At 42.8% G+C, this 27,543-nt stretch overlaps 2 protein-coding genes across 2 annotated transcripts in view; one reads left to right on the plus strand and one right to left on the minus strand.

The window, feature by feature from the left end:
• Window positions 1-7,147, minus strand: part of mei4 (meiosis-specific, MEI4 homolog (S. cerevisiae)) — a 69,048-nt gene extending 61,901 nt beyond the window's left edge. The window contains exons 1-3 of the mRNA XM_072656593.1: window positions 7,090-7,147; window positions 5,255-5,503; window positions 2,713-3,254 (exon numbers count right to left, since the gene is read on the minus strand). Coding sequence (XP_072512694.1) covers window positions 2,713-3,254; window positions 5,255-5,503; window positions 7,090-7,147 — 849 coding nt within the window. The remainder of the gene's footprint in view (window positions 1-2,712; window positions 3,255-5,254; window positions 5,504-7,089) is intronic.
• A 3,237-nt stretch (window positions 7,148-10,384) lies between these two features.
• On the plus strand, window positions 10,385-13,572 carry LOC140575382 (5-hydroxytryptamine receptor 1B-like). The gene has a single exon (XM_072695685.1). It carries the CDS (start codon window positions 10,948-10,950, stop codon window positions 12,106-12,108), a length of 1,161 nt encoding a protein of 386 aa, XP_072551786.1. The 5' UTR covers window positions 10,385-10,947; the 3' UTR covers window positions 12,109-13,572.
• The last annotated feature ends 13,971 nt before the right edge of the window (window positions 13,573-27,543 follow it).

The raw sequence follows: 27,543 nt of genomic DNA on the forward strand, positions 1-27,543 counted from the left end.
CGTAATCTTTACCAGGAAAAGGAACCTGATAATATCTCAGGTTATGTGTAGGAACAGACTCAAATGGTAACACTTTCAGTAGCGTATAGACAGGGGTCAGAGGAAACTGCTCACACAGGCCACCAAGTCAATGAAGCTTGTTGCCAAAATGAACAACATGTGACCAGAATTAGGGAAACATGCTTGTTGTACATGTATAGTATTTACATTAACAAGTTTCAGTACCAAAACCCAGTCAGGAATACAGGAAGTCCTTTCTTCACAATATATTCATCCAGACTAAAGATTTTTATCATAGGGTTACATTGATCCTCCTCCAAATGCAGGTTTGTATGTTATTGGTGTTGATGAATAGCACTGAGCTATAACCGTGTTCGTGTTTTGAATACCGCGTTTAAACGATTTACTCATTTATGCAGTTGACGCAGTTCATTCCGTGTCTAAGCAGAGCTAAAAGCAGTTGATTTGTTTTTATTGGTGGATTTTCACGGATTTGTGTTTGAAGGAAAGAAAGAAAGAAAAACAAACAAAGGGATTATGCAAGGCTAGTAGCCTTGGAAAGCCGACAACTGGCTCTGCATCTTGTCAGAAATGTAGCCAGTATCCAGCTCTCTCCTTATAAGGTCACTAGACATGCCCAAAGGTTTGACTTTTAGGTTTTCTAGCCTTTGTTTCTGTAGAAGTCTTGTGTGCTGGTTTGCCATGTCAGAAGAAACAAGTAAAGGGAAAATACAGCACAAGGAGACCCAAAGCATAAGTCAGCCTGTTGAAGCGAAAGACATGGCTTTTATGAGCTACTCACTTTGGCTTTATACGGTCAGTGCCCAGACTGTGAAATGTGAATACAGACTAAGAGACAGACCATGCTTGGATTGAGCGCACACTTGGAAGTTTCTCAGAAACACAAGATTGCTGCACATGTTTCTAGTCATGGTGAGTGTCAGTTTAATCTACAGTAGCATATATGGAATGGTATGGAAGGCTACTGGGCTGGAAAATCACCTTGCATCATTGGATGCAGCTGCTTCTAGTATCTTATGATCACAGGAGCTTTAAATGCATTGAATCCAGAAAGTTCCACACACCCAGTCTAGCCCTTGAAGCACGGCCGAGTGTGCCAGCGATGTGATTTACAGTGTTATATTATGTTGAAGGTCATCTCGCTTTCAGGTCAATGCGATCATTATGGTCATCAGCACTGACATGGAATGAGAATGTGTGAGGACGGTGATGACGACAGACACTCTGAGACAAGCCAGGCTAAACTTAAAGTGACAGGTCCTTGGATATAAGCAGAGTTTCCTACATATATACTGCACTGTGCCTGGGTGCTCAGGTACTGTACATGAATGCCCTCCAAAGTTTGGGGTATTTCCACAAGGGATGTATCGATATACCATGTTTTCTTCTTGCTTTGGTGTTGAGTATCGGTTCATTCCATTCCAATCTTTGTATGAGTAATTTATCACCTGGTAAAGATTAAGATTTGGATCATTCGCACATGCTGTGCTTAACCTCTTTTGACGGCCCCCTAGTGGGCAATAGAGGGGATGCATTGATGTCACATTTCATCAAAAAACACACCACCTTTAGTTGGACTGAGTGGGAAAACTTTGTGCAACCAGGCTGTGTTTATTAGTATCTGGGAATCCAGGAATGAACCAAACAATAATCTGCTCAAGTTCAAGGCAGTTGGACTCGACAGCAACCCATCCAAAGAACCAATGGTCCATGGACAGCAATGTGAAGCTATGATTGAGCTATGAAGCTCAAATCACACCTGTTTAGTCTCGTGTCTGAGAGCACAGAGTTGAGTTGGCTGCTTCATCCAGGGTTGCTTGCTTTCCCCTTCAATCAGTTGCTCACATGTTGGCTGAAAGTGTGGGATCACCTTCAGGCCACGTTTAATCTGGAACATTAAAGCACAGAGTCTCAACACAAGGCAGAGCAGAGTCATCTGGAAGCCCTTTTATGATAGATGCGGAGCTGAAAATTGTTTGGTTCTCTTCTCTTTCGGTTTCTGCCTGCAGTATTAACATAATTACAGAACAGCTGAAATGAATGGCTTATTTGTGTGAGATTTTGACTAATGTCAAGATTTTATCACATTATTGTCTAAACATTTTAGCCCACTCCTACCCTTGCAGTCCCATAAAGGCTTACAAACATCTCGTTTTTGACACTGCTTATTGACGAGAAAATGTTTTTCTGCTGAAATAATACAAAAATCATGGCCCTCAGACCTGTCTTTACTTTAACTGCACAGTAACATCACCATTGACTATTTATTTCCCCATAAATACAAAGCAAAAACTAAACCACAGTATGTTTATTTTCAGTCAGCTGCACACAGCTGTGACCATCTGATGGTTTTTCAGGAATCTCATGTGCCTCCATCCCAAACCACACATTAGAAGTGTGTACTTTGCAAACTACCGTAATTAATGCATCTCCTAATTCTAAGGCTGGGGTATTATTAATTTTATATACTTCTAGTGTTACAGTGTCTTAAACAGTCATCCTAAAACTCTTACGAATACCTACTTCAATCCCTCACAAGTGATCATCAGTCACTAAAGAATCTTTAAAGCTAAATTAGCTGTCTGCATTTGAAGAGAAAACGCTTGCCAACGGAGCGAGACAGTGATTCAGTGCAACAGATTAATCAAGAGCATTTAACCTGGTGGGGTTTTTTTTCTGGGCCTCTCCTACCTTATTGAGTCCACTGTTCCTCAGCAGTAGATCAAGCAGCTCCTTCAAGGAGTCCTCCATCTGTCCCAAGCACAGCGCAGAAGGTCTCTGGTGGACAGCTCCTTGCTCCAGGGCCCGTGCTGCCACCTGGGAGGCCTGCAGGAGTAGAGGCGGCTCTGTGAGAACTCTGTCGCCACTGGCCTCTTTGAAGGCCTCTATCACGGAGCTAAGCAGATAGAGTACTGAGTCCCACACCACAGCGCCTTCTCCATCCACTGCCAGAGCAGGGCCTGACGACTTACGCAGCCCGCTCAGGTGCTGCAGGAACTGCATGCGCTTGGACAGAACATGCTCCAGAGGGCCTGTCTGACAAGGGAAGGTGACATGACCGGGACGGATGGAAGGCGAAGGGTCGATGGACGTGCGGCATGGGATGGGCGCATCTAGAATGTCAGGTGTAGGAAGTAGAGTCTGTGTATTGTTGCTAGTGCCACAGCCAGAGTCGCTTCCCGAAAGCTGGGCATCTGTGGGGTCCTGGGACAGAAGCCTCACCACATCGTCACCTGCGAATAGAACAGGTTCAGTCACCTCGGCAATGTGCCCAGAGAGACGGAATTAGAGCTAAGCTAACCCAGCTTGGTTCTAAGAACAGCAAGGAGAGAGATGAGCCGTAACACCCAGCCTAATTAAACTTCATCTCTGTATTGTTTACCTACCTCGTCTGTTTTTCTTTTCCTTGGAAAATACCTACATGCACTAAATGATAATGTAATGTAGTCTATCAGTTCCGTGCACAATTCCGTAATGAGTGCACAGACCAATATTTGGTATCCCAGGCAAGTCACCAACACAATGGAAAATATAATTGTTAGATGTATCTCTCAGCTTGTCCAGAAATGCATGTGCATAACTTTAGGATGGCTCAAAGTGCATCTGACTGTAGGGGGAGCCCTTGAGTAGGAAATACCAATTCACGCATAATGCTGCTTAAAGCTACAGCTCAGTTATGATCATGAGTCCCTAACGTCTTTATTTTTCCACTCCCTTTTTTATTTGACTCCCATGACTCATTAACTATTAACTACTGGTCTACATTCCAGCACCACCTTTAACTATTAGCCATTAATTACTGGCCTTACATTCGAGCACCACCTTCAACTATTAGCCATTAATTACTAGCATTACATTTGAGCACCACCTTTAACTATTAGCCATTCATTACTGGCCTTACATTCCAGCACCACCTTCAACTATTAGCCATTAATTACTGGCCTTACATTCCAGCACCACCTTTAACTATTAGCCATTCATTACTGGCCTTACATTCCAGCACCACCTTCAACTATTAGACATTAATTACTACCATTACATTTGAGCACCACCTTTAACTATTAGCCATTCATTACTGGCCTTACATTCCAGCACCACCTTCAACTATTAGCCATTAATTACTAGCATTACATTTGAGCACCACCTTTAACTATTAGCCATTCATTACTGGCCTTACATTCCAGCACCACCTTCAACTATTAGCCATTAATTACTGGCCTTACATTCGAGCACCACCTTCAACTATTAGCCATTAATTACTAGCATTACATTTGAGCACCACCTTTAACTATTAGCCATTAATTACTGGCCTTACATTCCAGCACCACCTTCAACTATTTGCCATTAACTGTTAGCCAGCATTTGAGCACCACCTTTAATTATTAGCCATTAATTACTGGCCTTACATTCCTGCACCACCTTTAACTATTAGCCATTAATTACTGGCCTTACATTCGAGCACCACCTTCAACTATTAGCCATTAATTACTGGCCTTACATTCCAGCACCACCTTTAACTATTAGCCATTCATTACTGGCCTTACATTCCAGCACCACCTTTAACTATTAGCCATTCATTACTGGCCTTACATTCCAGCACCACCTTTAATTATTAGCCATTAATTACTGGCCTTACATTCCAGCACCACCTTTAACTATTAGCCATTAATTACTGGCCTTACATTCCAGCACCACCTTTAATTATTAGCCATTAATTACTGGCCTTACATTCCAGCACCACCTTTAATTATTAGCCATTAATTACTGGCCTTACATTCGAGCACCACCTTTAATTATTAGCTATTAATTACTGGCCTTACATTCCAGCACCACCTTTAATTATTAGCCATTAATTACTGGCCTTACATTCCAGCACCACCTTCAACTATTTGCCATTAACTGTTAGCCAGCATTCGAGCACCACCTTTAATTATTAGCCATGACCAATACAAATTGTATTGTTGTGTTAATTATTTTTCCTTGCCCTGTAAGACTGTAGTAATGCCGCTGCTACAGCTGTCCACCTGGGTCGGAAGGCATTTTACTGCACACAGGATTACTTCACCTGGTATTCTCCTCTTTTTGGGACTCTTGTGGTCTAAATTCAAATGTTATAGCTTGAAAGTGAGAGGTGAGCGACAGACAGAATATGCTCCAGGTACTGATCTAGAAGAACAGAGTGTAAAAGCCCCCACAGATAATTAGGAACTAAATGTGAAGGCCTGACACTCACGCTCCGCGCGCCCACCCTCCGCAGCTTTTCTCGAGTTTGACAGCAGCTTCGTGAGCAGCAGTTCTTGTCGAAGTTGTAACACTTCTTCCCTGAGGTCTTGAGCTTTTGCTTTCCAAGTTTCGTCCTGCTTCTTGAGTCTGGCGGCCAGGATTTCTGCATGCTGTCTCCCACTCACCCCTGAGGGCTTGCTTTTTATAATAGCCACTGCCACGGCAAGCTTGGCGGTCCTGATGTAGCTCGTTGCTTTTCCTGAAGCAGAAAAGGTGCAGAGGAAGACATAAGGAGTAGTTGTACACCATTTAACAACTGATGCATGATGGTACATAAGATTCAAGGCACTGTTGTTGTACTACTGCAATAAATAAAAACACACTGGCTACTTATTTGGCTTAGCTGAGGGTAGCTTCAGTTTGCCTGCTCATAATCAATCTGTTAGCAGAGCTAGCTAAGCACCAGCTAATTTTAATAATTGTTTTTTTTAAATGCTGCATATTATATTAATGTTTTCATGCTTAAATCTTGATAAATGCTGATATTTCACTGTTGTGTTTTAGAAACAGAAAAAATATCTGATCAATTGCTAAAAAAAAAGGCATGTGAGTAAAAACTGCTGCGTCTGCTGCTTCACCCCCTACCCCTCTCTATCTCTCTGGATAACCACAGGAACCATCCCCTCTAGTAAAGAGGACCCATACATCTCTCTCTCTCTCTCTTTCACTCACTCACTCACTCACTCACTCACTCTCTATCTCTCTCTCTCTCTTTCACTCACTCTCTATCTCTCTCTCTCTTTCACTCACTCACTCACTATCTCTCTCACTCTCTCTCTTTCACTCACTCACTCTCTCTTTCACTCACTCTCTCTCTCTTTCACTCACTCACTCTCTCTCTCTTTCACTCACTCACTCTCTCTCTCTCTTTCACTCACTCACTCTCTCTCTCTCTTTCACTCACTCTCTCTCTCACTCTCTTTCACTCACTCACTCACTCTCTATCTCTCTCTCTTTCACTCACTCACTCACTATCTCTCTCACTCTCTCTCTCTTACTCACTCACTCTCTCTCTCTCTCACTCACTCTCTCTCTCTTTCACTCACTCACTCTCTCTTTCACTCACTCACTCACTATCTCTCTCTCTCTCTCTTTCACTCACTCACTCACTCACTATCTCTCACTCACTCTCTCTCTCTCTCTCTTTCACTCTCTCTCTCTCTCTTTCACTCACTCACTCTCTCTCACTCTCTCTCTCTCTTTCACTCACTCTCTCTCTCTCTCTCTCTCTCTCTCTTTCACTCACTCTCTCTCTCTCTCTCTTTCACTCTCTCTCTCTCTCTTTCACTCACTCACTCTCTCTCACTCTCTCTCTCTCTTTCACTCACTCACTCACTCACTCTCTCTCTCTCTCTCTCTCTCTCTCTCTCTCTCTCTCTCTCTCTCTGGTGGCCAGAATGACTATAAGGTACTGTAGATGAAGTAGACGTTGGCTACTGAAGCTAATTTCCCATTCCACCTTAAATGGCGCAGCGGCTGCCTTCCGCTGACTGCGCTGGAGTGGCGCGTCGGCACAGCATACAGGTGGCCGCTGCACCATTTAAGGTGGAACGGGTCTCCGTCTCAGACTGACTTCGTGCCAAATTTCTCGATCCTCTGTAAAATAAGGTCCATGACTAACACCAGCCACGCGCTTCTAGGACAAACCAACAGCAGACACACCAGACTACATGTAGGGTTCCTCAGTTAGCCAGCTAGCTTAGCCGTCGAGCTGATGTTATCTAGAACGTAGCTAGCATAAAATAGCTGAAGACGTTAGCTAGCTACTTAGCTAAAGTTAGATACCTTCATATGGATAACATGGCATTTTGCGATGTGGCTCCGATAGGCTGTTGTCTTTCATTCTGGACGAACACAAAAGTCACGCTTTTGGTTCATTAGAGAGGTTAAAGCAGCACTACAGTCTCCTGAGAGTCTGAGAGGCGATCAGAGGGGTCTCCCTCAGCCGGGGGCGTGGGGGCGTGTGGGGGGCGGGTTAACCAGCTCCTCAACTCCACGTGGTCTCACAGCTGAGGACCTTTTCCAATCAGTCACACCATCTCAGCGGGGTTCAGCCATAGACCAGTCTGTGCTTTCAGCGCTGCTGCAGGTGAAGCTGCAGGTGAAGCTGCAGGTGAAGCGCAGAGAACACGATGATCTCCTCTTCATTTTCATGTATCTCGAAATGACTATTTAAACCAAACAAAATAATCACAGATCATTTAAAATAAAGACTTTTCTCAAGATTCATCTCAAAACAATGACATATTGTCACTCTGCCCTTTTATTAACCAACAGTGATGACTTCTTCTCTATATCATCATTCTGACTTATCTTCATGTTTCTCATAATTAATTCATCTATGTCTTTTTATCTAAAATAATGGCATATTCTCTCATCATTTTGCACTATGAAGTAATTAAGAAGTAATGTATTTCCTTATAATTTGGACTTATTATCTAGAAATAATGTATTTTCTATTTGTATGATCTAAATATAATGACTTATCTAGAAGTGAAGTATTTATTTCATAATTTGGCCTTATTATTTAAATATAATGACTTATTATCTAGAATTAATGTATTTTCATCATTTGGCCATATTATATAATGTAATGACTTATTATCTAGAAGTAAAGTATTTGGCCATATTATATAATATAATATAATGATGTCATACAATATAATATTATATAATGACTTATTATATTACTTATTCTATTCTATTCTATTATATTATATTATGACTTATTAGAAATGTATTTTCTCATTATTTGGCCATAAAATATAATATAATGACTTATTATCTAGAAGTAATGTATTTTCTCATTATTTGGCCTGATTATCTAAATACAATGACATATTATCTAGCAATACTGTATTTATTCATAATTTGGCCATATTATATAATATAATGACTTATTATCTAGAAGTAAAGTATTTTTATAATTTGGCCATATAATATAATATAATGATGTAATACAATATAATATTATATAATGACTTATTATATTACTTATTCTATTCTATTCTATTCTATTATATTATATTATGACTTATTAGAAATGTATTTTCTCATTATTTGGCCATAAAATATAATATAATGACTTATTATCTAGAAGTAATGTATTTTCTCATTATTTGGCCTGATTATCTAAATACAATGACATATTATCTAGCAATACTGTATTTTTTCATAATTTGGCCATATCATCTAAAATTAATGACTTATTATCTAGAAGTAAAGTATTTTTTTCATCATTTGGCCTTATTGTCTAAAAATGATGACTTATCTTCTAGTGCTGGGAGGGTGAATGCTAGCTTCTATGAGTCACATGAATCCAGCCCACCTCATGTTTTCAAACTGCAGCTAACACAACGTAATTGGACAGCTGAAGGAGAGCCCTAATCGGTAATTCTGTTACATCAGAAAAGCACTCCTGCACTGGAGTAACAGAGGCGTGTGAATGTGAAGAAGCTTTAAAATGTTAAAGAACCTTCACATCAAATACAGATCTCTTATAGATCTCTTCTATAAACTTGGGTGTTTATTAAACCAAACGTTTACTCACATATCAACAGAACATCTGAAGCACCTTTATTTTTAGGAGTGTACGTGCATGTGTGTGTGAGAAAGAGTGAAAGTGACAGAGAGAGAGGTTGTGTGCATGGTGTCTTTGTAAGACAGAGATAGAACGTGTGTTGGTGTGTGTGAGACACTGAAGACCATGATTTACAGGCAAAGGCTCAGAAAGAAAACTTTCCAGACTTCTGAGTGTCGTCTTTTGCTCTTATCATGAAAAGCAGAAGCTCCCTTAAAGCAGCTCACGCTTTTGTGTACATGGGTTGCATTGCACTTTATCAGTCGCTGCGGTCTTGGAGTACACACTGCAGGTTGGTAATTAAGGGCTGTAGAGTGCTGATTACCTGGCTCAGGTGTGTGAGGAGCTAGATGACAGACATAGGGAAATGCAGGGCTGCCTGGGGGTCCCTGAGGACTAGATTTTGGGAAGACGGACGACTTCGGGAGTCGGGTGTAGTGCCAGGGGATTGTGCAGGAGCTGTCCTTGGTGCTGAGGAACCTCAGTGGGTTGCAGCACACCGTGACTAACACTGTCTAAGGAAGTGAATTGAGGATGTCCGCCCATTTCCCAACCTTCTGAATGAAATTGCTCAGCTGTTGAGATGTAAACTAACTTATTTCAGAGTGGGTTTTGGTGTGGAATAGTTCCCTGTATAAAACATGCCTACCTTTTTACAGTGGTGCTGAATGGAACCACAGGTTGTGATGTCTGCAACACAAATACAGCAATTTTGTTTACTATTTAAAACTTACTGTTTAATGTTTAATGATACAATAGTGGTCCCAGGACACTCTGCATGTACCTCTCCACCTTGAATGTATCTTAAAATGTATGTTTTAAGCCAAGGTGGGATAAAGCAGTCCATAGAATGATGATAGTAATGAATGTAATGGGTTTCATTTGCTGGTATGTTGGAGGTGTATGGTGGTCATCCTGGGAGCCATAATATGAATATATTATATGGAATATGGCACATGAATGAACTTATTTAATATCAAAGAGGATTTCTACAGAATCTATTGGTTAAGATATAAACAAAATAGTCCCCTATGATCCTCTTTTTACCATCTCTAACATTACATATACAACTCAGAAGTGGTTTTAGTAAATATATAAATAATAAATAAATATCTAAATAATAAAATGCCTGTATTTGTTTTGCCTTTCCTTGGTTCCATTCACCACCACTGTATAGAAATCTGAGTGTCATTTTCTCCACAATTTCACACCAAACCCCCACCAATGACTCACCAATGTTTACATCTCAACGAAGGGTATTATGAATTATGCATTTCATATTTTTACTATAAGGCTTTTCACTGGACCTGGCATTGCACGTGCACTGGTATACTGGAACGAGTTTTCTGGCAATGTGACAGAGCCAGAGGTTGTTTGGCTTAATTTTGTAGAGGCTTGTTGACCAAACCCCAGGGCATTATGACCCGGTGGATGATCAAGTCTGGGACCACAGCGCCCCCAGCGCGCGTTCGCGTCTCCCCTGAGCGCGCGGCGCGCATAAAGCCGAGCGCGAGGCTCCGGCAGCGTCATATGAAGTTCAGAAGTAGGTTGAGGAACAGCGGGAGCGGCACCGTCGGCGCCCAGCCTCCTCTCACAGGCCTGATGGGATTAAAAACGGACGGGATGGAAAGAGAGCGCAAGGCTTTCCCCGGCGGCTTTTTCCTGCAGGGCGCCCTGGTGGCTCTTTTACGCACAGCCTAACGCTAAAGAAGGAGGGCGAGAAGGGCGGGCGACCATGGGATACAAACGCGCTCCGGTTCACATCTCGACTCGGCGCGCGTCCGCTCTGGAGTACTCCTGACGACGCGCGGAGGAGACGCTGAAGAGCCAGGCTGACACTTTCCGTCTTCTGCCGAGTTTTCCGCTGATGCTCGTGCGTTGCGCCGAGAGCGCGGGCCACGTTCCGCGCCCCTCGAGGGCGAGATGACACGCAAGAGGCGCCGAGCGCAGAGCGAGCACTGCTGTTAAAAAAACAAAACAAAGGAGAGAAAGAAAGGAAGGAAGAAAGAACAAACACCTCTTGCTCGCGCGCGCGCCAGTTGCGCAAAAAAACCGCGCGCACCATGGAGCTCAAAGCGACCGCGGTAGCGTACGGGGAGCCCCTCAACATCTCGTCCAACCACACCGTCTCCAACCACACGCACGCGCACGGCGACGCGAGCGGCGCCGCGCCCGCGCTTGTGCAGGCGACCGTGGCCACGCTGCTGTCGCTGCTCACGTGCGCCACGGCGCTCTCCAACGCGTTCGTGGTGGCGACCATCGCGCGCTCGCGCAAGTTGCACACGCCGGCCAACGTGCTGATCGGCTCGCTGGCCTTCACCGACCTGCTGGTGTCGGTGCTCGTCATGCCCGTGAGTATCGTGTACACTGTGCGGCGCGTGTGGACGCTCGGTCGCGTGCTCTGCGACCTGTGGCTCTCGTCGGACGTCACGTGCTGCACGGCGTCCATCCTGCACCTGTGCGTGATCGCTCTGGACCGCTACTGGGCCATCACGGATGCCGTGGGCTACTCCAAGCGCCGCACCACCCAGCGTGCCGCTGCCATGATAGCTGCTGCTTGGGTCATCGCTGTGTCCATCTCACTGCCGCCCTTCTTCTGGCAGCAGGTGCGCACGGAGGACGAGATGACCAGCTGCACCGTCAACACGGACCACGTGTTCTACACCATCTACTCCACGTTCGGCGCCTTCTACATCCCCACGCTGCTGCTCATCGCACTCTATGGCCGCATATATGCAGAGGCACGCAAACGTATCCTCAAGCAGTCGCCCAAGCATGTGGGCAAGCGGCTCACCTCGGCGCGCCTCATCAGTGGCTCGCCGGGGTCTGTGGCCTCCACCACCTCGCTCAACTACGGCACGCACGAGACGTCCACGTCTGACGCCACTGTTACCACCTCCGCCGTGGCCAACCACCAGGTGAAGGTGACCGTGTCCGACGCCCTCCTGGAAAAGAAGAGGATCTCCGCGGCCCGCGAGAGGAAGGCCACTAAGACCCTGGGTGTGATCCTGGGAGCCTATATTATGTGCTGGCTGCCCTTCTTCATCTACACACTGCTGGTGCCCATATGCACCACCTGCACCTTCTACCCAGAGCTGTTTGACGTCTTCACCTGGCTGGGCTACCTGAACTCACTCATCAACCCCATCATCTACACCATGTCCAATGAAGACTTTAAGCAGGCCTTCCACAAGCTCATCCGCTTCAACTGCTTCCGGTCTTGAGCTGACCGGACAGGCACGGATCGAATAAGCCGTCGGACGGGCCGCTGGCAAAAGATGGATACCATTGGCCTGTGTGCCTGAAATCATTTTTAGAGACAGGAACTTCATAAGGAATGGTTTCATCGTGGTGGAAAACAACTATTGATTGGTTAAACCATGTGGATAGAAGACGTGGATGGAGTTGCCCTACACAAAGGCTGTGTCCAGCTGGAACCAATTTGGAGATGGAGAGGAATGGTCATTTTCAATTCAAATATTTACCAGGGTGGGGAATATTGAGCAAATCCTGAAGAGGTGGATGTGCTTGGCCTATATGTCCAGTTTGCACCATTTTTGAGATGGTCAAAGGAATGGTCAGAAAGAGAAGAATAGATACAGTGAAGACAACATTAGACTATGGAGAACCGTTGGAAACCCAAGCAACGTCCATCTGTGGACAAAAGCGAAAGTTAACTTGACCAGATTCGGCATTTAGACTCGCCAGTCATGCCTCCAATGCAGTTTTTTCCCCATTTGTCTGATAAATCCCAGCATGTACGGATTTGGCTGAGCCTGATTGTGAGCACAAAAGCTCAAGAGTGGCCTATAAAGTCTAATCAAAGATTTGTCAGATGATGTCCGATGTTCATTTTGTCCCCTTATATCCAAGAACCCTGGTGGGAATCCCCTCTTCAGGAGATCTGAAATAGCCTACAATTGTAATGTTAAGACATGTGGTGGGAAAATCTAGCCCATTGCAGGTGGCCTGGGTGGTACCAGTTCATTCTAATGATTGTAATGAAAAAAAAGCCATTTAAGGCCTGCTGTATCTGTGTGTGTGTGTGTGAGAGAGAGAGAGAGAGAGAGAGAGAGAGAGACTGATGAGTGATACACTGGTGTGTGTAAACATTGTAAACATTTTTCTTACACATTATTTTTGCACATTATTTTTAACCGTCTGTTCAAATGGATTTGAAATGCGTCTGTCTGTTTGTTTTTATTTATTTATTTGTTTGTTTTTTAATGTTGCTCATTTTTCAGCTTGTAAGTCGCTTTTCTCAACACAGCTGGTCTAAAACACCACCAGGCCTGGCAGTGTTCATTCTAACTCTTCAAAACACGTGTGTGAGGCACACGTGGGACAGCCGACGGGTCAAACAGGCCTTGAACACAAGTGACAAGTGTGCAAATGAACTGCGGTCAGTTGTGGCGTAGAGCACAATTCGATTTGTCTGATTAAAGTCAGATCAAGCCGATTAACAATGCAACGCACTTCCGGCACAGTGAGGCCACAGCGTGGCCTTTACTGGAAAGTGGTCATTTCATGAGAGCTACTGCTGTACTATAAGCTTCTGTGCATTTTAAGCAATGTCCTGTAACTACCTTGGCAATGTGGGCTAAATTTCAATCCAACGGAAATCTAAAGAGCTGCTGCTATTACAAAAACATGAAAAAATAATTCTAATAAAAAAATGTCACAATGACTTCCAGGATTATGGTCGTTTTCATTGGAGCCATGAGGACTGGGTGGGTTTTCACTTTTCCTGACAAAGCATTCCAGAAAGGTATCTGAGCTCCAGTGTTCTGAAAAGGTTAAAAAAAGCTCATCTCTCATATTTTTCTTGTATTTTATTGATTTTCTGAGGTCCACTTATTGCCTGTTCATTTTTGCACAACTGTTTTCCAGCTTTTTTTCATCCCTTAGGATCGAACAGATCAAACAGGCTGCTTTTGTTACTGTGCTTTTAAGAATGAATCAGGGTAAAGTCATGTGAAAAAGAAAGCCCACCCTTTTTAAATTCTGTGGTTTTACGTATCAGGACATTTTAGACCTTAAATGATGTGAATACAACCTCAGATGAACAACAACACACAACAGATTCCACTGTGTCATTATTTATTGAATAAAAACTAGGAAAAGCCATGTGTGAAAAATTAAGAACACCTCATGAATCAACAGCTTGTTGAAGCACCTTTAGTAGCAATGGTTCTGGAGGAATTTTGACCCACTCTTCTTTATAGTGTTGCTTCACTTCATTGAGGCTTATGGGCTTTCGTTTATGCTTTTTCTCTTTCAGCCGTTCTGCTGTAGATTTGCTGCACTACTTGGGATCACTGTCCTGTTGCATGACCCAATTTCAACCAAGCTTTAGCTGTTGGATAGATGGCCTCGCGTTTGACTCTATAATACTTTGGTATACAGAGGAGTCCATGGTCAACTCAGTGGCTGCATGGTTCCCAGAACCTGTGGCTGCTAAACAGGCCCAAATCATCGTCCCTCTCCACTATTGTGATTGACAGTTGGTCTGAGGTGTTTGTAGTGATATGCTGCTTTTGTTTTTTACCAGATGTGGTGTTGTGCAGTATGGCAAAACACTTCCACTTTGGTCTTGTCTGTCCAGAGGACATTGTACCAGAAGTCTTTTGGTTTGTTCGGAAGCAACTTTGCAGACATAAGCTGTGCTGCAATGTTCTTTTTTTGTGTCCTGAGAACCTTCCAAACAACACGTACTTGTTCAGTCTTTTTCTAATTGTTCTTTCATCAACATTTACCATGCTAACTGAGACCTGCAGGGTCTGAGATGTAGCTCTTGGGTTTTTGCAGTTTCTCTGAGCATTGCACGGTCTGACCTTGGGAGTTTGCTGGGACGTCCACTCCTGAAAAGATTGGCAGCTGTCTTGAATGTTTTTCACTTGTGAGTAATCTTTCTCACTGTAGAAGGATGGACTTCATGTTGTTTGGAAATGGTCTTATTACCCTTTCCAGATTGATGGGCAGCAACGACTGCTCCTCCACGATCATTGCTGATTGCATGCTCTCCTTGGCATACTCCAGCCAAAACCTCTGCTTTTACACTCACTGATGATCAGCTGATCAAGCGCATTTGATTAGCAGCACATGGCTGCTATTTACCTTCTTAATTCCTATGGAAGCAGTAAGGGTGTACTTAGTATTTTCCACACATGGCTTTTCCATTTTGGCCTAGTTTTTAATAAATACATATCGGCATGGTGAAATCTGTTGTATGTTGCTGTCTGTCTGAGGTTGTATTTACCTCATTTTAAGACTTTGTTCAGGACCAGATGTTTATTATCTCCTGATACAAAAAAGGGTGTACTTTCTTTTTCACCTGACTGTATAAAAGAGCTCTGTTTTGATTGCCTGCCAACTCATGATGTGTGTCATAATTCTTTTTTTTTTTTTGTGACCACGTTCCAACCTCTCTTTAGAATTAAAAAAGGATGCTCTTGGTTTTGTTACTGTGCTTTTAAGGAGGATATAAGTGACAAATGAGCCGTGTTCTGATTGGCTGCTATGTGGTGTTACTCATTCAAAATGCCGTCTGGGCTGAAACCTTATGAACACCTTATGACTTGACAGTGTAGGTGGTGTTAAGTGTAGGTGGTGCTGAACTGCTGTGGGCCGAACAGACTGATACGCACTTGTAAATGTGCTGGTCTTTGTGACATCAAAAACGAATGAATTCACATGGGCTGATTCTGCAGCTTCGTTTCCATATACGGACTGTATGGACTCTCAAACTCCTTATTTGTCTCTTTACTTCGAGAGTATGTAAATACTTCTGTCGCCGTGACGTCGCAAAAAAAAAAAATCATTTGAAACTGGCCGACTGGCTAGTTCCCATATATGCACCGCATGGACTAGGGAGTGCTTGTCCTGAAAATGACACAGTGTTTAGATAATATGTATGCCGTACATATTTCTCAAAAAAAAGAGGCAAATTCAGTTTTGCACGATAAGCAATTAATCGTCTTTCGTTTCGACCATTCCTCAGGTGTGGAGAAGTGAGTGTTTCCTCCAGCTCTTTTATTAAACTCTTGCCTTCAGAGTCAGAGCATTAATGTAAGCACAAGAAAATAGAGGAGACCCCAATTAACACTGAGCACGCAGTCTGCATTTCTTTGGTCTATTCTCTCTCTCTCTCTCTGGATCTCTAGCCACACTTTGGTCCTTGCTGGGATAAAACAATGCCAGTCACAGTTTCATCGGAGTCAAAAAGGTTTGCAAAACATATTTGGGTATACTGTGTGTGATCTGTGTGCTGCAAACCAAATACAAGGTGGTTCAGGTGTTTAAAATGTTCTGTATGTCCCAAACACCAACACCAATCTGTGTATTCAACCTATAAACATTCAGCTCTGGACATTCATGTTTGAGGCTGAACGGTGTTTGAGGCAGCCAGTTGGAACAAAGGTAATCGGCTGCACATGTCGGTCATAATAGAACAGTAGCATCGAATGAGTGTAACAGTTTTAGTACATTAAACGAATACATGCCTGCTTATTTATTTATCTGGGCTACATCCAGCCTCCAGGACTACAGTTGGCTAATGCTGGCACATTTACATTCTGCTGATTAATGTACACTATTAATCAAAAGTAAATGCGCCAGGGCTAAATAAATAAATAAACATAACGGACCTCAAGGGGGAGAAAATGGAATACAACAAAAATCAAATATATGAGCCCTTTGACGTAATGGGTAATATGTTGAAAGGGGGGGGGGGGGGGTTTGGATGGACGTGGCTCAATTACCTTGAGAACCCTCTTAAACACAGATGGGTTGGTGCAATAACCGCAGAGCATACTATTATGTTTACTATTATTATCATGAGATGGATGGAGTTGGATCCAGGCTATATATTGCTGCTGTGTATGTAAACATGGGAGTGGAGCGGGGGGTGGTGGGGGATGGGGGGTGGGGTTGGTGGATAGTGCACTCCCCTTGGTGTGTTTGAGCTCACTAGACAGTGCTGATGAGGTGAGGGAGGTGTAAATAAGGGTCTGGATGGAAGGAAGCATGGGAACGTTAAAACAATCATGTTTGCCTTCAACAGCCACCAGATATACACCAATACTGGGGGACGTTGGGGAATAGAGTCTGGGTGACTGAGCTGCGCTACACTAATAAGAGTCCTTGGGCAAGACTCCTAACACTACACTGGCCCTCCTCTGTAATACGAGTAACCTTGTAAGTCGCTCTGGATAAGAGCGTCAGCTAAATGTCATAAATGTAAATGTAGAGGAACCTGGACTCTAAGCCTTTTTAACTTATTGATGAAATGGATGAAATTTAGAGTGTAATCTTAATGATGCATGCTATTTCTTTCAGGTGTGTGTGACATGCCAAGCTGTTGGAATGAGTGTGTGGATGTCAGAATGGTTGCAGCTGCTAAATGCCGCAGTGGCCCAGCGTGGCTCATACTTTTCACTGTTAGCCAAGAACTACCTACTTTGACAGGAAGAGGCCGTTTGACTGACTGGTACAAAGCGACCAATCACAGCCCGCTATTTTGGCAATTTATGGCATTTGTGTGGGGTTTATATATCACACTCTTATAATTATTTTTTACTGATAGTCTCTTACAATTATACAGGCTTTAAGATGGTGAGCAGTTTACATACACTCATCATGGGCATGAATGTCATGGCAATATTAGGCTTTCCGTGATCTCTTTGAACTGTTCTTTTTGTGATTTTCAGAATACAGGGTCATAAATATACGTACAGCACACCCAATATTTGATTAAATATCCCTCAGCAAGTTGCTCCTAGGCCAAATGCTTCAACAAGCTTCTAATAGACCACTGGTTGGATTTTTGAGCCCTCTTCTTAGCAGAATTTGTAGAGTTCTATTAAGTTTGTTGGTTTCCTGGCACATATCCGACTTTTAAGCATAGCTTAAGTTAGCTTGGTTCATCTATTCCACAACCACTTGTAATGTATTTTTGGGGTCAGTGTCCTATTGGAATACACAATTCCATCCAAATTTCAATTGTTTAGTTGAAGGTTAAGGTTATGCTGAAGAATTCATCTGCTTTTCAGCTTCACTAGCAGCAAAACAGTCCAAAGGCATGATGCTACTGCCACTTTAATGCTTAATAGCTGTTACATTGTTCATGGGGTCCATGAACCATTTGACATTCTTCAGGAAGTGGCTTTTTGTCTTTGTCCATGTGGTTAGCTGCAAACCTAAGTCAAGGTGTTGCTTTTGAAAAAGGAGCTTCATTTTTGGATGGCAGTTGCTCAGTCCAACTTCCTTGACTGTAGACAGTGACACCTGTGTTCCAGCAGCTTCCAGTTCATGGCAGGTCTGTGCTTTAGTGTATTTGGTATATTGGGTTGTTTCTGATCATCCACACCAGTTTTCTCTTAGCTGAGTGTGGCGGTTCTTCCATAGCAAAGTGGCTACACCTTGTGCTTACATACGCTTGTTTAAAACGATGGTCTTGGAATCTGCTGTCTGCAGCAAAACATTCCCCAAGAAATCACAGAAAGCCCAATATTGCAATATTGATGTCCATGTCCCTGATGAGTGTATGTAATTTCAGACCCCAACTGTAAATAAACTCTGCTCTGATTGGCTGAACAGTAATTTGCCTCATTTAAAAAGTAGTCCAGGCTGAAACACCCCTGATAACTACTAGGGCTAAACCACTATAGGCCAAATAGGTGGATGTCCACCCACCGATTAACGGCACCTGCCTAATATTGAATAGGTCCCCGTTGTGTCACCTGACCATTTGAGACATGCACTCCACAAGACCTCTGAAGGCGTCCAGTGGTATGTGGCACCAAGATGTTAGCAGCAGATCCTTTAAGGCCTGTAAGTTGTGAGGTGGGGCCTCCATGGGTCGCATCAATGAGCCATGGGTGCCCATGACCCTGTGGCCAGTTTACAGGTTGTCTTTTCTTGGATCACTTTTGGTAGGTACTGACCACTAGTTACCAGGAAAAACCCACAACTCACAACATTTTTTTCACTTCACCTTAATGTTATGGCTGATCGGTGTATGTTATATATGTGGATATATGTTATATATGTTTTGCTAGACCTAGTGACATATTGTTTGGCGTGCAAAATTGGGTGGGGGGGCAGTTGTAAATAAATCCCACGGATATATCTTGTTCTGAAAGGGCATCCAGTGAAGCTGTTCTATCGCAGACTAGAAATTAGCTGGAAAAAAACATAGAGACAGCATCTGCTAGCTACAGTTGGGCCGGTTTTGTGCCAAAAGAGAGATGCTGTTTAAACATTTCATGCTTAGCATGTAAAAAAATTACCACAACTTGATAATTTCACATATAACCCGTGGACTGAGTTCAAATGACATGACAAACCTTAAATGTGGAATCTACAGCTGGGCCCCAAAATAGTAAAACCTCCCATTGCCATTACGTAAAGTATTTGGCCCAGAAATGTATGCTGTATCTGGGTGGCATGGTATACTTTATAGTTCTTCATTAAATAAGCCTGTTACATCTTTCTGAGGTGCTAAAGAGCCCAGGAAATCCACACAGGCAGAAGTAATTTGTGATGTTCACTTACTTGTACTAGATTTCACAGGGAGGATTTGCAGACCTGTAATGGGAATGTGAACTGGCTCCATACTCTCACATAGGAACTGATATAGTGACTTCTACACCCCCAACTAATTCCATATATAAAAAAATCAGGCAGCTTTTGAGTTGGCTAAAATCATGAGCTTAGCTTGAATTACAGTGTGTGTACGCACAGCCAATCAGACTGAAACTGATAGCATCCCAAAACACAACAAATATCAGACATTCCATAGATCATATAAAGCCTCACCCAGACTGGGCCTAATGGGCCTAGGCCCATATCAAAATGGGATATGTTGATTGCAACAATATGTGGGTTGCAACAGATTAGCCATATTATTAAAACACTTACAGGTGAAGAAAATAGCATTGATTATCTGAGTACAGTGTCACTGGTGAGGATATATAGGCAGCAAGTTAACAATCAGTTCCTGAACTTGAAGAAAAAATGCCAAGCTTCAGGATCTGAGTGAATAACTGGGTCAGAGCATCTCAAAAACATCTGGCATGTCTTGTGGGGTATTGGTTCTGGTATGCAGTGGTCAGTACTTACCAAAATGCTACAAGAAAGGACAACCGATGAACCCGGCAACAGGGTCAAGGGCACTTATTAATGCAATCTATTGAGACCCCCCTTTACAACTTCCAGGACTTAAAGATTCTGCGGCCAATGTCTTGGTACCTGATACCACAGGATGCCTTCAGTGATCCTCTAAAGTTTTTATCCAGTGTGTTTTTGTTCACATGCAAGAATGGAATTCAAGGTTTGACCCATACATGAGTTTGTTGTGTCCACCTAATACTAATTGTGGTAACTGACACATTGTGCTGAGATTCAGCCCAGTAGGTTGGCATCAGCTGCTACAAAAGAATGTGTTTGTGGGCGGAGCCTGGATTCTCCCATCCTCAGCCTTTCTAGAACTCTGTAGGTGTTCCTCTCTCTTGTGTTTAGGTTGCTGGGTGACTGGTTGCCAGTGGTGGCTTAATAGACTGATAGGAAAGCAAGATACAATGATATTAATAAGCGCTCAGCAAAAATAATACAGACATTTCAATCAAATTCATGAACTCTTGGATGCCATCTTTAGGCGTTATTGTCCTCGGCAAAGAAACAGAAATTAATATCCTGCTTCTATGATGCAGATATGTCTCAGGCACACTTGGGCAATTTCCAGCCTCCCACATGAGAAGACAGTTTCCATGGTTTCAGCCTTTATTAGGAATTAACAGCGGGCTCGATGGCCGCTGCTCCGTCGCATTCAAGCTGCCGAGAAGCTGTGGCTAGCAGGACCATGGCCTGTTGTTCCAGGTGACCTGTTAATTGACTGGGTTTGTGTGCTCAACCTCAAAACGGTGGGCCAAAGGGCCACAAGGCATTGGAGGCAGCTTTTGGGCTGTACGCTTAAAACAGCACACACATAGCAAATTGCTACTATTATAAGAAGACTTTGGATCTCTGTTTTTTACATAATTTGCAAAGGGTCACTGCCATTTTTATGTTGTGTGAACACTTTATGACCAGTAGACATTGCGATGTAACCCTGCATTTAAACAAGCAGCCGACAAGTCACTTACCTCCCCCCAAATTCGTTTCTTGAGGATGCGTTCGAGGCCGCACGCGTTGTTGCGTATGGGCTTGTGCAAAGTCCAATTTCCGGCAAGAAAATGTAAAAGCCAAATACAAATACTGAATTCAAAGTGATTTAAACTGTGAAAATAACTGTATTTAAATGGATTTATTATAATTATGATAAATTATACATTTAACCCCTTAATATAGCAAGGCTTCTCTTTAATTGTCCCTGTATGTGTGCAAAAATGCATTCTGTAAAATGAGAATACAGTGAGAAAATTAACATGGAAGAGAAAACAGTGGTTATCTCTTCCATGTTAATAAGGATAAAATGCTAGTAGGAGAAACAAAGGTTCAGAGAGCAGAAGCTGGGGACCTCGAACCCCTGCAACTTTGAATTTGTTGGAGGCAATCATTTATAATGTTGCTTCACCACATCAGAATTCATTTGCAGACAGTTGAGAAAATCTCAAGTCGATACGCTGCTCTGTCATTGTTACACTAGTCGCTAAATCACGACTACAAATTGCATACTCCCATAGGAAATGACTCTGTCACTTGCTAGTGTAAACACAGGGTAAGCTCACAGATGCTCCGTTAAAGGGGAATGCCACCCTTACAAAGTTTATATGCATACAAAGTCATTTAGAGTGGTTTGGTGTGAAATGCTTGTCTCTAGAGAAACCTCCGTTAGAGTGGTAGTCTAAAAGTAGAGGAAAGAGATGGGGTGGAAGTGGGCACAGTGTTTGAACTGGGATGGGTATTGGGGTATGTGTGGGTATATAAAAGAGGTGTGGGTATATAAAGGAGATGGAGACCTGGAGAAGGAGGAGTTAAGGGCGTGGTCCTTTTCCCAAAAAGATTTTTGTTGTAGACATGGCTGTATATTCCTGTATCCAGTCACCATCTGTGTACAGAAACCCATTCGCCACTCCGCCTAGCACTAGCAATGCTGCTGGCACTAGGAGGGTAAGGACTTAGCAGATACCTTTTTGAACTGCCGCTGATGCTGCATTGCCAGGCAGCCGGGTACCCAGTTCCACCGCACCAGCTTCAGAAGCCTATCCCAGCCAACATCGCTTAGGAGCAATGAGGGGAGAGGGCGCCATCATAATACACACAATACACTAATGGCAAAGCAGCATGGCTTGGGACTCGAACCCCATGGTTATTGGTTACGCATTAGAATACACTCAATGCTGAAATTATACTAAATTTTAAAACAAAAAAACGTATTTAACTTACTTAATGTAAGATATTTGGAAAAGAGATGTATTTAGGATATATCTCTTCTCCTACAACTGGAAACACAGCTTGTCATTTTCAAAAAGTGCTGACTATTTTGAGCACATCAGTGCAGGGAGAGTTAAAGAAGTCATCTGCAAGCTCCAAAAAGTTACATCCAAAAAGCACTGAGCTAGAAAGATCCTTCCGTTGAGATGGCACCTTTCAGCGAATATATTTCTTTGCTAGTCATAAAGTAGGATGAGGTCGACACACTCCTGCCCCTGAGGCAGTCTGTGGTATGATTTGTTCCCCCCCCCCCCCCCCCCCACCTTTTTCTCCTTGCTCAAGTTTTTCTCATTGGAAAAGCCCATACTCTGAGCTCCAAGAGCTGAGGTATGTGTGTCTGTACCCATCTGTCTGATCTGGTCTTGAAAAGATGTGCAGGAGTGTATTCATGTGGGTGGTCCAATGCTTGGGATGCCATTTAAGCCTTTTTTGTTGCATTTCTTTTTCTTTTTTATATTTTTTTTACAATGTTTCTTTGCTGGCAGTAGCTTAAATGAATAATAAGGCTGAAAGTAACCGTTTTTTATAAAGTTAGCAGATGACTAGCATACATGTTAATGGCATGAGGATAACAACCACATTCAGAGCTGTATTTAAAATGTGTTTTGGTATTAATTAATAATGAACTTTTGAAGAATTTTGGCAGCAAAGTTGCACTTTCAACATGACCTTTTCAGCCAACATCACTGAAATCACTGAAAATGAAGAAAAAATGAATGTTTCATCTTTAGGAATTCAATGATTGAAGCCATATCTTACTGATTGCTGTAGAATATAGCCAGCTAAGAGTGCAAATCTGTGAGATTCCTGGGCCGTCTTGCATGCACTTCTCTTGCAAAGTCTTTCCACAGATGGAGGTAATTCATTGTGAATTTTGAGGTGTGTGTAGGACCATTATTCTGTTGCAAAAATCCTTTTTTCCCCCATCTACTAGTGAAATGTTCCCGGTGCCACTGGCTGCAACACAAGCCTGAAGCATGATCAACCCGCTGATGCGCTTAACAGTTGTAGAGGTGTACCTTTCATAACATGCAATCTTTTTGCTCCACACATACGTTAGAGGCCAAAACATTATTCAGAACCTAGAAACTTTAACAAATACATCAAGCTTGTTGAGATGTTTCTATGATGCTTCTTAGGCAAAAGTTTAGGCACCCCTAGTGAAATTACACATATTGTTGAAAATCTACGGGAAATAAAAAGAAATATTTATTTGGACACAATTCCTTATCATTCAGTGAATTTTACATACTGAAAAAAAAATATATAGACGTCTGAATATCTATACCTGTAGTGTGAAAAGTGTTAACCATGAAGCATTTGTCTGTGCGAAGACAAGCTACAGCCAATGAAGGTGCAAGACACAAAATAAGAAGAAATCCCTGGCAGTTTTTTTTTTCCCATCTGGCTGCATGTACATAGTGTCACTTCTCACTCATTGTGAATTTCTCATGGTGGTAGATCTTTTTGGGGACCCCCAATTGCTGATCAATCATGTAGTTTGCAAATCACACCTACTCAAAGTATCCCAATTCCAGCAAAGCGATTTTATCATGTGCTTAATTGTGTCTGTCCCATAGTTGTGTGGTCGCAGGATTTACAGCCCAGGTTGTGAAGGTCTGCTTATGTGGTCCTGCTCAGATAAGGCCACCTTGCTGGAGGAAGGAAAGAAAGAGAGTGAGAACTTTGACGATTAATGAGCCGCCTGAACATCTTAGCATCGTGATGAAGGGGAGGTCGTCGCTTTGAAAACATGGGACGTTAATCTAGAGTGCGGTGCAACCTCTGGAGCAAGATTATGATGTGAGTCATGACTGTACTTTACGCACGTCGCTCTCCCGTCTGGCATTTTGACTGAGCGGTTACTCAGCAGAGAGTGGTGAGTTGTAGGGTGGATCGATGATGTTCTAAATCATCTCTCAGCCCGTGCGGTTCATCGGCTCTCTGCTGCTGCTCCAGAGTCACCTATTTTATTCTGATGACCCCCGTCAGAGCTATTCTCCCAGCCTTATCTTGCTCTGCCGCACCACAACCCACCACCACCCCCGCCTCTTTTCTCCTTCAGTCCTGGACCGGCAGGCCATAAAGCATTTCGGCGGAGGAGTGCTGATGTAGGATTGGACCCTTTTCATGTTTAAGACAATTAGAAACATAAAAGAAGATTCTAGATCAGCATTCCTGCTCTGAGACTCTTCACCTCTGGCCTGGCACAGATTGATAGAGGCTGAATATGCAGGTGTTTTATGCAGTTTCATTAGATGCCGAGAGTCTTGCAGGGATTAGTTTTTGTGCTGCTGCATAAATTGCATTTTACATACAATGGCCACTTTTTTCTTGTTGCTCCACTCGTATAGTCAGAGATTGCCGTCCTTCTGCTGGTGCACTATTGGCATTGGTCATCCTCTAATAATAAAAAGAATAATAATAATAGTAGCAGCACCTTTTTCATAAAGTTCAGAAACAGTAAAATCATCTAAAAGGAAACATAAGAGTATTTATTCAAATAAACTGAAATGATGTCAAATGTTTCTTAAAAATGTGAACTGTGCTAGACTGATATTGTCCCCAGTTTAGAAGCATGACAACAGAAAGAGTCCTATTTACTTTTAATTGAACAACATTTTAAGATATACATTGAGAAATATCTCCCACATATGAGGGGTAAGAATGTCGGAGGGTGGTAAGAGTCTTGATATTCAGAAGCAATGAAAATGTAGTATTACATTAGCATCTGCACCTACCTATATCTGCATACTCATGTTCTCATGATCTCCTGTTTCCTGGTGCCCTTACCTACTTACACTGATTTTCCTGAGGAGCCCCACAGGGCTCAATTGTAGGGCCTTTCGTATATTACATTAACATTCTTAAAAATGAGATGCTACAGTGGGTTCTTTGAGCGATGCCATAAAAAAACACATTTTTTGTTTCCATAAAGAATCATATTCTTAAAAAAGAGATGTGTGCAAATTTACTGTTCCTACCCACAGCTCATTTACAAATAAGGTTCTGTATTAAACCAAAAATGGTTCTTCATGGTATCGCTCAAAGAAACCTGTGTAGCACCTTTATTTTTAAGGCAAAGGCCCTAAGATTGAGCCCTGTGCCACTCCACATGAAAACAGACATTTTTCAGTGGTTGGTTTTTAACCACAGAGCTGCTTCTGTCTGGATTTTGTGGGGTGGTGACCAACTCTCTACCTAGAACATATATATACATAAAAAAAGTATTTAGTCAGTCACCAATTGTGCAAGTTCTCACACTTAAAAAGATGAGAGAGGCCTGTAATTGACACCATAGGTAGACCTCAACTATGAGAGGCAATATGAGAAAAAAAAATCAGAAAATCACATTGTCTGATTTTTAAAGAATTTATTTGCTAATAATGGTGGAAAATAAGTATTTGGTCAATAACAAAAGTTCATCTCAATAATTTGTTGTATATCCTTTGTTGGCAATGACAGAGGTCAAACGTTTTCTCTAAGTCTTCACAAGGTTGGCATGGTTCCTCCATGCAGATCTCCTCTAGAGCAGTGATGTTTTGGGGCTGTCGGCGGGCAACACAGACTTTAAACTCCCTCCAAAGGTTTTCTATGGGGGTTGAGAACTGGAGACTGGCTAGGCCACTCCAGGACCTTGAAATGCTTCTTACGAAGCCACTCCTTTGTTGTCCTGGCAGTGTGCTTGGGATCATTGTCATGCTGAAAGACCCAGCCACGTTTCATCTGAGTCTGAGATCTGAGTCCCTGGCGGCGTAGTGTTTTACTGACGGTAGCCTTTGTGACGTTGGTCCCAGCTTTCTGCAGGTCATTCACTAGGTCCCCCCGTGTGGTTCTGGGATTTTTGCTCACCGTTCTTGTGATCATTTTGACCCCACGGGCTGAGATCTTGCGTGGAGCCCCTGATCGAGGGAGATTAGCAGTGGTCTTGTAGGTCTCCCATTTTCTGATTATTGCTCCCACAGTAGATTTCTTCACACCAAGCTGCTTGCCTATTGCAGATTCAGTCTTCCCAGCCTGGTGCAGGTCTACAATTTTGTTTCTGGTGTCCTTCGACAGCTCTTTGGTCTTCATCATAGTGGAGTTTGGAGTATGACTGTTTGAGGTTGTGGGCAGGTGTCTTTAATACTGTTAACGAGTTCAAACAGGTGCCATTAATACAGGTAATGAGTGGAGGACAGAGAAGCCTCTTAAAGAAGAAGTTACAGGTCTGTGACAGCCAGAAATCTAGCTTGTTTGTAGGTGACCAAATACTTATTTTCCACCATTATTTGCAAATAAATTCTTTATAAATCAGACAATGTGATTTTTTAGAATGTTTTTCTCATTTTGTTTCTCATAGTTGAGGTTTACCTATGATGTCAAAGTGGGAGAACTTGCACAATTTGTGACTGACTAAATACTTTTTTCCCCACTGTATATACAGTGGTGTGTGTTTAAACACTTTCAGGATAATAGCAGCAAAAAAAACAAAAAAAACATCACCCCACACACAGCCACCAATGGCAATAACACCATGGCAACGCATGCTACTGTAGGTCGCGTACCAATATGAGGTATGACAGGATTTATTTTTTTACAAAAAACACAGCATGATACTCACGAAAACCTGAGCAGCACCGCTCGGCCTGATACACTACACATACATTTACCAGCACCACATACGCCACCATAACACCTTGTCAGGGTCACTGCTGTGCTGAGAATGCTCCACCACCAAATTACATTGGATCAACAGCAGCTCAATGGCACAGAAACTACCAGTGATGAATGGGGCAGAAGGTGTATGACAAATTGTGTGGAAACAGGTCTGCGGGTACACACCAGTAAAGTGGACCGGTAAAGTGGGTGGACCTCATTAAGTGATCATGAAATGGAAGTACGACATCTGTTTCAAATAAAGTGGACAGTGAAAGATCCAAGAAGACAAAAGTCAAGATTCAATGTATTCTATGCAGGTCCTTGTAGGTAGAAACTTTCACAATCTGCTCAGATATTGACTGACTGTGCTACATTATGTGAGAAGGAGCACAAAAGCACACCAATCACCTGATGCTCAGTGCACTAGTTAGGTCAGTATTACTATAATAACGGCCGCTGTGCCTACATGTTTTGTCAGTGCCGTTGATTCATCATCTCTGCAGAGGTGCACTCGGGTCTACTTAGCAGGCCATTGTGTCCTACAGGTGTTCCTCATCCTGCTGCAGCTCCACTCCTGCTCTACA

The sequence above is a fragment of the Salminus brasiliensis genome, chromosome 1 (genome assembly GCF_030463535.1).
Source record: "Salminus brasiliensis chromosome 1, fSalBra1.hap2, whole genome shotgun sequence".
NCBI lineage: Eukaryota > Metazoa > Chordata > Actinopteri > Characiformes > Bryconidae > Salminus > Salminus brasiliensis.